General features: G+C 40.3%; 1 protein-coding gene across 1 annotated transcript in view; it reads right to left on the reverse strand.

The window, feature by feature from the left end:
• The window catches only part of park7 (parkinson protein 7), a 7,594-nt gene extending 2,044 nt beyond the window's left edge, over positions 1–5,550 (reverse strand). The window contains exons 1-4 of the mRNA XM_060858580.1: positions 5,363–5,550; positions 3,004–3,105; positions 2,279–2,338; positions 1,424–1,493 (exon numbers count right to left, since the gene is read on the reverse strand). Coding sequence (XP_060714563.1) covers positions 1,424–1,493; positions 2,279–2,338; positions 3,004–3,105; positions 5,363–5,452 — 322 coding nt within the window. The 5' untranslated portion in view covers positions 5,453–5,550. The remainder of the gene's footprint in view (positions 1–1,423; positions 1,494–2,278; positions 2,339–3,003; positions 3,106–5,362) is intronic.
• Positions 5,551–11,325: the final 5,775 nt, after the last annotated feature.

The raw sequence follows: 11,325 nt of genomic DNA on the forward strand, positions 1-11,325 counted from the left end.
AACACGTTACAGTTACGGCCGGAGAGAGCAGGAAGATCTCACGGCTTTAAGCTGTAGCTTCTATCTGAGCTGCATTTATTTGTTTATTTTTGCTTTATCATTTGAAAAACACGAAAAACAAAGACTTGTCCTCAGATCTCAGTTTATCTTGGTTTAAGGCACAAAATAACATTTCTAAGTTTGATATAATTAATTTTCTTTCTCCTTTGTCGTTTACAATAAGGAATGTGTGTTCTCCGGATAAATAGCTAAAATCTACAGCGGTAAGAAATCCTTCCCTTTTCATGAAAGCATCTATTATTATTTGCATTAATGTATAAATCTGTTTATCGTCTCAGACTCAAAACACTCGTCCTTTTCTGTTACAGGTTAAAAAATACGTTTCATCCACTCGCGCGCACACTCCTAGTTTCAGATAGTGTTAATTTCGTCAGACGAGACGAGACGAAATATGTTCGTCAACAACCTTTTTTTTTTAACATTACTAAGACGAGACGATGACGAGACTGCACCGCTGTCCAAAAATGCTGACTAAGACTAAATTAATTATTATTATTGTTATTATTGTTGACGAAAAAAGACGAGACGAAAATGTTTTGTATAAAATAAAAACTAAGATAAAATCTCTCTTCATTTTCGTCTACAATTGTCTCTGCTTTTTCATCAGCCTTTAAAATATTCAGCACGAGTTCGCGGCTTCGCGCTGTTTAGTGTGTGTGTAGAAACAATTCGTCCACACGCCGCTCAAAGAAAAAAACTCCACCCCTGGTCTAGGCTTTTTGTGTTAAATTATATTTCCTGTCACTGCGCAGGCTCTTTTATTATACATGACAGCTTATGTCCCGATGACCGGTCTACGATTAAAAGCAGCATCAATAAAGTAAAAAATGTGATGTGCGGTCAAGTTCGAGTGTATGCACTGTTTAAACGAGTGTTCTCAACTTCACACTGATACGTTTGTGATTCGTGGACTGTAAATAGGTTGTATTTTAGTCCCACAGTAAAGTGGCCTGTTCTTTTCAGTTTTACTGAGTATATTTATTTTATTTCTGATTTGAACACAAACATGAGACACAAGGCGACAAAAACAGTTTTAAAACCCTTTGTAACTTAAGTTGTCAGTCGGAGTCTGTTGGGCCGCAGCTTTTGAGTTGTATTGGACTAAATATGACTAAAACTAACAAGGACATTTGGCACAAGACTAAGACTAGATTAAAAATAGGTGACGAAATTAACACTAGTTTCAGAATATTCCAGAACAGGAAGCTGCGTCATCTTAACATACTATTGATCACGTTTTTTTTTTTTTTTAAATATATTGTGACAATCATTCAGCTTCACAATATCAGATATTGTGTGTGTGTGTGTGAGAGAGAGAGAGAGAGGTTAATGTGGATCAGGTTTGCGGTGGATTAAACAGTACCTGCGCAGATGGCAGCGATCAGCCCCTTCCTGCCCTCCTGCTCCTTCAGCACCTCCTTCACAGCAGGAGACTAAGAGAGAGACGTCACACATCCTAAACATCAGTGACATATATATATGTGTGTGTGTGTGTGTGTAACATACGTGACTAAAACATTAAAGGAATATACCCTGCACTGACTTATTGGACAGTTCTAGGTGTTCTGACTGTAAAAGCTGACATGGTGCGAGGGCCGTGTGTTCACACTCACGTCATGAACCCTGAACACTGACTTTACACTCCAGAGGTTTGAGGGAGACATGCAAGGGTTTTAAAACTCTATTGGTTAGTGCTAGGGTTAGGGTTAAGGGATCATAACGTGTGTTTTGAGACACGACGAGGAGTTTTGTCCATTTATTTGATGAATAAACATAAACAAAAACACGGACATCTAACAACCCGAACCTCAGGACTGCCACGTCCTCATTAACACATCGTCTAAAAGGACACGAGCGACGGTGTTAATGAGGAAGTATTGACTCCGCCAGGATGAGCGGAAGGAGTCGTTTTAGTGTTTATTATAAAAGCATCACAACAGCGATCATTTATTTAAAGTTCAAACATATTATAAGATTATTAAGACTATTTTTAAAACATATATTTTTACTCAATTAAAGCTTTTAATCGTCTTAATCTGTTTTCAGACCATTTAGCGCTCTAAGTTATTTCTACATTTTTTTTATATATTTTTTTTTCAATTTGTAAGTCAAATTATACAAATAAAAAAAAAAAACAATTCAAATGATATTTTTTATATATATTTTAAATACACTACTGAGAAAATATTTAACCACACAACAACTAATAAGTTCTCACCTCGGACAGGTTCTGCGCTCCCAGCAGTCCTCCAGGTAACAGAACCACATCATATGGGCCCTGAAGTGGAATTCTAGTGTCAGTGACATTAACACCTGGTTTATAAGTGAGGAAGGTGTGGAGCAGGATACACACTACATAATACACACTACATAATACACACTACATAATACACACTACATTGCTGCCTTACTGTTTACATTTTAGCTTCTGTTTCTCTGCAATGGAATAAATACATAGGAATCAAACGCAACACTGTTGCTGTGACAGGACAACTCCACCAGAGGGAGACATTTCTCCCCAAAATGTATCAATAATAATAATAATAATAATAATAATAATAATAATAATAATAATAATAATGTGTAAATGAAAAGTGTGTATTTACATTTCTGTAAATTAAGAGAAGTGAGTTACAAGAAAATTATAAAACATTTTATTAAGAGAAATGTAGCTATATTAAAATGTATATTATATAATAGAAATTCTATCAGATGAACTTTAAAAATTAATTAAAAATAAATACAACTTTAAAAATCTTTTAAAGATTAAAAATTCATATGACCACATAAATTGTAGAAATAGCAATGCATTTCAATCATTAATTAGTATATTATATATTATATACAGATGAACCAGCATAAACACAGGGCTGCTGAACTGTGTGACAGGATCACTGACGTGTGTGTTGATGTTAATATCGTGTGTGGTTTGTAAATGCTGACCTGTTTCGAAGCTTCCTCCAGGCTTGTATCTGGACAGATGAGGACGTCACGGCTGCACTGAACAGGCTCCTTCCCTGTCAGTCCTGCTAAAGTCACAGCAATCTGTCACACACACACACACACACACACACACACACACACACACACACACACACACACACACACACACACACACACACACGATTTGACTCACTGAAAAGTCATAGAGCTCCCATCACTAATATTTAGATCAGTGTTCATTTAAACATGAGATGTATGTCCCTCAACTTATTCTTATATTTTTAAATTTTGATCATTTTTATTAATTTTCTGACATCTGGTTTTTATCAGTAGAAGAACATTTCAAACACAGCAAAGAGTCGACTCATTGGAGCGCTGAGTCAGATTAAATGACTCACTAAAGGAGTAGGAATTAGTCATTTATTTAAATTGCTTTCAAAGCTACATCCAATCTTGTTCGAGTCCCATCTGTAATAATTAAAGCTCGAGGGTTTAGAAGAGCACAGAGGGGTGTGTGTGTGCATGGGTGTGAGAGAGTGAGTGTGTGAGCATGTGTGTGAGAGAGTGAGTGTGTTAGTGCATGTGTGAGTGAGTGTGAGAGAGTGAGTGTGTGTGCATGTGTGTGTGTGTGCATGTGTGAGTGAGTGTGTTAGTGCATGTGTGAGTGTCAGTGAGTGTGTGTGTGCATGTGAGTGTGTGAGAGAGAGTGAGTGTGTTAGTGCATGTGTGAGTGTGTGTGAGAGAGTGAGTGTGTGTGTTAGTGAGTGTGTGAATGTGTGAGTGAGTGTGAGTGTACATGTGTGAGTGTGCATGAGAGAGTGTGTGTGTGTGAGTGTGTGTGCATGTGTGAGTGAGTGTGTTAGTGCATGAGAGAGTGTGTGTGTTAGTGAGTGTGTGTGAATGTGTGAGTGAGTGTGAGAGAGTGAGTGTGTGTGTGTGTGTGTGCATGAGAGAGTGAGTGTGTGTGTGCATGAGAGAGTGAGTGTGTGTGCATGTGTGAGTGTGCATGAGAGAGTGAGTGTGTGTGTGTGTGTGTGAGTGTGCATGAGAGAGTGAGTGTGTGTGTGTGTGTGAGTGTGCATGAGAGAGTGAGTGTGTGTGCATGTGTGAGTGTGCATGAGAGAGTGAGTGTGTGTGTGTGTGTGTGTGTGTGTGCATGAGAGAGTGAGTGTGTGTGTGTGTGTGAGTGTGCATGAGCGAGTGAGTGTGTGTGTGTGTGTGAGTGTGCATGAGCGAGTGAGTGTGTGTACATGTGTGAGTGTGCATGAGAGAGTGTGTGTGTGTGTGTGAGTGCATGTGTTAGTGCATGAGAGAGTGAGTGTGTGTGTGTGTGTGAGTGTGCATGAGAGAGTGAGTGTGTGTGCATGTGTGAGTGTGCATGAGAGAGTGAGTGTGTGTGTGTGTGTGTGTGTGTGCATGAGAGAGTGAGTGTGTGTGTGTGTGTGAGTGTGCATGAGCGAGTGAGTGTGTGTGTGTGTGTGAGTGTGCATGAGCGAGTGAGTGTGTGTACATGTGTGAGTGTGCATGAGAGAGTGTGTGTGTGTGTGTGAGTGCATGTGTTAGTGCATGAGAGAGTGAGTGTGTGTGAGTGTGCATGAGAGTGAGTGTGTGTGTGCATGTGTGAGTGTGCATGAGAGAGTGTGTGTGTGTGTGAATGTGTGAGTGAGTGTGTTAGTGCATGAGAGTGAGTGTGTGTGAGTGTGCATGAGAGTGAGTGTGTGTGAGTGTGCATGAGAGTGAGTGTGTGTGTGCATGTGTGAGTGTGCATGAGAGAGTGTGTGTGTGTGTCTGTGTGTGTGTGTGAATGTGTGAGTGTGTGTGTGTGTGTGCATGAGAGTGAGTGTGTGTGTGCATGTGTGAGTGTGCATGAGAGTGAGTGTGTGTGTGCATGTGCATGTGTTTTAGTGATATTAATGTCCATCATGACAGCAGTACACTTTGACATTTAGCCTCATTAACCCGAACCCTGCCTCAGTCCAGACAAGTGTGTCCTGAATAAGCTGAATAGATGTTTATTATTGATTAATTTACACACAGCTCTGTGCATTAAACCACTAAAAGCGGTTCAGATTAATAACCAGCTTTATGTCTACATTTAACTTCCTGTCTGATTCATGTAGCAAACATCAGCTAGCTACTAATCACGGGGCAAAATAATAAATAAATATATTTAAGTGTGTATAAAGTAAGAACATTTAAATTAGGACAAAAACTAAACTTTAAACCTACAGGACTGAAGAATCTCAGACAGACGCGCTATGCTAACTATGCTAACGCTCCTAGCTATGCTAACTACGCTAGCTATGCTAACGCTAGTGTACTAGTTAGTTTAACCGTTAGCGCTGCCTTAGTTACAAACCCCGGCTCGACGCATGACGTCCACCGGTATCACTGTCTCCATCTCCTCCGCCCCCTTGGACAAAATCACTAAAGCGCGCTTTGCAGCCATGACTTTCACCACAATACTACAGGAAAGTGGAGAAAGCGGAGCAGAAAAGCTTGAGCTACAGCCGTAAAACCAGCACTAATCTCCAAATGCCTCAAACTGTCAGAGGAAGTGCACTAACGAGGGTGGAGGCGACTTTATATCAAGCCCTAGATAGTGCACTTATGTAGGGAGTAAAGAGCAATTTGGTATGTTTTATATAAAATAAAAGTCCCGCTTCCGGGTTAGTTGTGGGGGAAAAAAAACAATAATTCGTGTAATATATTTGTACATGAATTTAAAGCAAACAAACAAAAAAACAACAACTACAAAACAATACAAAAGAACAGACAAACAAACAAAAAACAACAACTACAAAAAAGAAACGAACAAACAAACAAAAAAAAACAACGACGACAATTTACATAAAGCAAGTAAAAAAAAAAAGAATAAGGATTACTACTAAAACATCCTTCATAAACAAATGACAAAATCCATCATTATTAGATAAAATTAAGTTTAAAAAAATTACGAATTTTCTTGTTGTAAACTAAAATAACTTATTCATGACATTTATTACGAAACAAATCAAATGATGTGTCCATAATAATCAATAACTGAATATTTACATATTACACCACATAATTACTAACAGGCACTAACAGAGTTAAATATTTTAAATATTATTTATTCATATTAATAATAATATTATAAGTAATATAAAATAGAATCAAGCTTCTCGTGCACTTTACTGGATTATTTAACCTTTATTATGTATATGTTTTTGTGACTATTTGACTTTCATGTGATTATCATGATAAGTTCATCTCCCACCACTAGAGGGCAGTGTAGGACATGATATGACGGCTGCACAGGATCCGATTCATATATTTTGATTCTTTTCAGTATTTTTTTTAAAGGAGCCCCAACTAAGTACTGAGTGCTGAACATGCTCATACTTTGTTGGGGCTCCTTTTGCCTGAATTACTGCAGCAATGCGGCGTGGCATGGAGTCGATCAGTCTGTGGCACTGCTCAGGTGTTATGAGAGCCCAGGTTGTTCTGATGGTGGCCTTCAGCTCTTCTGCATTATTGGGTCTGGCATATCGCATCTTCCTCTTCACAATACCCCATAGATTTTCTATGGGTTTAAGGTCAGGCGAGTTTGCTAGCCAATTAAGAACAGGGTGGTCCTTAAACCAGGTACTGTTGGTCAGCAGCAGGAAGCATGAAGTGCTCTAAAACCTCCTGGTATACGGCTGCGTTGACCTTGGACCTCAGAAAACACAGTGGACCAACACCAGCAGATGACATGGCACACCAAACCATCGTATTTCAGATGTCAGATATTTTCAAATAAACATTTGTAATATATCAGTCTGTGTGTAACGAATGAATATAATTTTTGAATGGAATTAGTGAAATAAATCAACTTTTTGATGATATTCTAATGATATGACCAGCACCTGTATACGTAAAGTGATATGCAAATGAGTAGAAATTTCTAGAAATTAGCCACAGAACCTGAATGCTAAGCTATCAGCTAGTTAACTAGTAAAAATATTAAATATTAAAATATTGTATTATTTATACAGTTGAGGATTCATGTATAGAATGTAAATATATATATATATATATAAAAATGAAAATGACAGTTATTTGTATATATATTTTTCTCGAATTGACAACCAAACACTGAAAATTGAGGCCTATAAGAATTTTTCAAAATACAAAAGAAAAAGCAACTTCTTGTTAGTTTGAATGTGGTTCTGTGTTGTAGAAAAGTGCACACTTTGTCTTTATGCAGCAGATTAGAGCAAAGCTTGGGGTTCTTCCAGCAGCCTGTGTGTGTGTGTGTGTGTGTGTGTGTGTGTGTGTGTGTGTGTATGTGCGTGAGTACGTGTGTGTGTTCTGTAGTCTGTTCCCAGATCCACCCATCTGCACAGATTACCTGCAAACACAGCTGGGATCATCTGAACACACTCCTCTGTACTACACCAGCTCATTCCTCCAAACACACACTTCATTTACTCCCCCTGCCTCATACACACTTCAAAACAACAGCAAAATAAGTTGTTTGTAAAACAGGAAACCTGGTGTGTCTCTGGATTCCTCTGGAAAACACAGAAAAGTTGAACCCCGGATGCACGAACATGGATGTGGAATTAGCCATAGACACGCACACACACACACACGCACACAAACACACACACACGGATGCACACACATGCACACACACATACACACTCACTCTTGACTTGGATGACTCTCATGACAGTTGTAATACTGTGAGCACAATTCAGGGTTTAGTGTAGACAAAAGTGTGTGTGTTGTAGGTTCACGTCTGTGTAAGTGCTTCACACAGTATAAACAATATAATGAACAGAAAAACAAAGAGTTGCTGTTTGGCATCGTAACATCATAATCGAATCATCACTCTATAATAAAGTGACAGTAAATATTTAGCTTTTAATTACAGGTTTAATAAATTGATAGAACTACTAATAAAATAATAGAATACAATAACACATTTATTTTTGTGATAAAGTGATAAAGTCCAGGTCAAAATTACTGTATGTCTTGTAAATGTGTATGATTTGTGAGTCGAACCTTTAAAAATGACCAGTCCAGTCGACCAGTTGATCTGGATAGAGCACCTAATGTGGTTTAAAGGTTAGAAGTGTTTCGCTCACGTGAGAAGACATGCTGAAGATATTTGATGTCTCTTGTTGAACTCGGGGTCAATGAGACCGTCCTGAGCTTCCTAGTGTGAATTCCAATCCTGAGGTCAGGAGTGAACGTGTCCAGCGATTATCTGTGTCAGTGTCAGTGTCTGTATCTGTATCAGTGTCTGCATCTGTCTCAGTGTCTTTGTCAGTCAGTGCCTGTCAGTATCAGTCTGTATCAGTGTCAGTGTCTGTGTTTGTGTCAGTGTCCGTGCCAGTGTCTGTCTGTGTCAGTGTATGTGTTTTGTTTGTGTCAGTGTCTGTGTCTGTGTCAGTGTGTCAGTGTTTGTGTCAGTGTCTGTGTCAGTGTGTCAGTGTTTGTGTCAGTGTCTGTGTCTTTGTCAGTCAGTGCCTGTCAGTATTTGTTAGTATCAGTGTCTGTGTCAGTGTCTGTGTTTGTCTCAGTGTCTGTGTTTGTGTCAGTGTCTGTGTTTGTGCCAGGGTCTGTACCAGTGTCAGTCTGTGTCAGTGTATGTGTTTTGTTTGTGTCTGTGTCTGTGTCTGTGTCAGTGTGTCAGTGTTTGTGTCAGTGTCTGTGTTCGTATCAGTGTCTGTGTCTTTGTCAGTCAGTGCCTGTCAGTATTTGTTAGTATCAGTGTCTGTGTCAGTGTCTGTGATTGTCTCAGTGTCTGTGTTTGTCTCAGTGTCTGTGTTTGTGTCAGTGTCTGTGTTTGTGCCAGGGTCTGTACCAGTGTCAGTCTGTGGCAGTGAATGTGTTAGTGTCAGTCTGTGTCAGTGTTTGTGTCAGTGTCTGTGCCAGTGTCTGTGTCAGTGTATGTGTTTGTGCCAGTATCTGTGTCAGTGATTGTGTTTGTGTATGTGTCAGTGTCTGTGCCAGTGTCTGTGTCAGTGTCTGTGTTTGTGCCAGTACTTGTGTCAGTGTCTGTGTTTGTGTCAGTGTGTGTGTGTCAGTGTCTGTGCCAGTGTCTGTGTCAGTGATTGTGTTTGTGTATGTGTCAGTGTCTGTGCCAGTGTCTGTGTCAGTGATTGTGTTTGTGCCAGTGCTTGTGTCAGTGTGTGTGTGTCAGTGTCTGTGCCAGTGTCAGTCTGTGTCAGTGTCTGTGTCAGTGTCTGTGTTTGTGCCAGTGCTTGTGTCAGTGTCTGTGTTTGTGTCAGTGTGTGTGTGTCAGTGTCTGTGCCAGTGTCTGTGTCAGTGATTGTGTTTGTGTATGTGTAAGTGTCTGTGTTTGTGTCAGTGTGTGTGTGTCAGTGTCTGTGCTAGTGTCTGTGTCAGTGATTGTGTTTGTGTATGTGTCAGTGTCTGTGCCAGTGTCTGTGTCAGTGATTGTGTTTGTGCCAGTGCTTGTGTCAGTGTGTGTGTGTCAGTGTCTGTGCCAGTGTCTGTGTCAGTGATTGTGTTTGTGTATGTGTCAGTGTCTGTGCCAGTGTCTGTGTCAGTGATTGTGTTTGTGCCAGTGCTTGTGTCAGTGTGTGTGTGTCAGTGTCTGTGCCAGTGTCAGTCTGTGTCAGTGTCTGTATCAGTGTATGTGTTTGTGCCAGTGTCAGTCTGTGTCAGTGTCTGTTTGTGTCAGTGTCTCTGCCAGTGTCAGTCTGTGTCTGTGTCACTCCTGCAGCATCACCTCGCAAAAAATAAAAACAGACATCAAATAGGAACCAGATCCATCCAAAAATCTGCCAAGATTTTATACAAATGTACAAGCTGAGACGAACACAAGCATCAGCCGGGACCTTTGATCTCCACTTGGCGGCCCTGACACTTTTAATTCTTTCCTGACATAGAAATAAAATCTTTCCCATGTTTACTAGAGTAGGAGGAACATCAGCGTTCCTCTGCGAGGAAACAGGGCTTTATTTCCTGGCTCAGTCCTCGGCAGCCGCGCGGTTGCCAGACGCTCTGCAGACTCAGCTTTATCTAGTAAAGCGCAGAGGTTTCTTCTCAAACCTGAGGGGCTTCTGGAATTAAACCACTAGAGACTCTTTAATACTGCGGGTTTTATTTATTTATTTTTTAAATTGAAGTCAGGGAGTTGGGGAATTCCACAGATTCCTGTTTGTCGTTAAGTAATCCTGTTAACATCGAATATGAAATACTTTACGTTTATTTTAAAGAAAAATTATTTTATAAGCTGTGTTCAGATCCAGGCCTGCAGACAATGGTCCAAAACGCAGTGCAGAGAAGAACATGAGCAGAATCAGGTCCAAAAGAAACCTCAGAAAAGGATAAAAGCCTCTTGGACTTCAGACTGAAAGCAGTGAACTCTGATAAGTGGCACGATGTTCTCGTTACAGTCACGTTTTCCACAAAAAAAAGCACAAATAACAACAATTTATGTCACAATTTTTAAAAAAAAGGACCTGAATTGAAACAAACCAACTTTCTTACATGGTTTTAATCCGTGTGCTCATCGCATGAAGAAAACGCAAACTTGAAAAGTGAGCTTGAAGTAATGAGATTATTTTTCCATCTCCTCTGTTGCTGTCCTGTGAGGTTGCTGTGACCCAACTGGTGTCAATTTTATCCAAATTCTTCTCTCACTGACAGAAATGTGTCGTTGGCCATCTTTGTTTGCGATGGCGCTCATACTGCACGCTGATTTAATGAACCATGTGACGAGATGAAAACCTGATTTCAGCTAGTCAAGGGTGTTGCTAACCTTTGATGTGTTAGCGCTAACCGCTAGTGCAGATGGACAGCTGTGTAAGGCAGGTGAGACGTGCAGCTGCTTCTCCTAAAACGAGCAGCGTGACCGACCCTGACATCCCTTTCTCCCACATCATCACACGCTAGCTGTCTAGTAGCGTATTAGCTCTGTAGTTAGCTCCCGTCGTGCTCAAGAAAATGGACGCATATGGAGGGAATCAGTGCCCTCGACACCGAGGGCCTCACTCCGTCAACATAACGGTGCTTCCTTCCAAAAATCTGTTTGCTTTTTTAGCTCAGTCACGCTAGCTGGTGTTGGTATGCTAGTGGTGGTGATGGTGTGGTGTGGAAGGACAGATAAGACTGATTCTGTTAATACTTGGCTAAATTTACATGTTCATTCACACTTGATTACACGGGGCAGAGGCCAGGGTTCTGTCACGCTTTTTAAGAGTCACTTGAGGAAATATCAGTCAGGCTCTCGGAAACCTATTCATACAGTAGACCGCGAGGTTTCTGAGGCCGTTTAACACGAATCTAAGAATCTCAGTGAAACTGAAAGGTGAAAAA

This window comes from Tachysurus vachellii, chromosome 22 (assembly GCF_030014155.1).
Source record: "Tachysurus vachellii isolate PV-2020 chromosome 22, HZAU_Pvac_v1, whole genome shotgun sequence".
Lineage (NCBI taxonomy): Eukaryota > Metazoa > Chordata > Actinopteri > Siluriformes > Bagridae > Tachysurus > Tachysurus vachellii.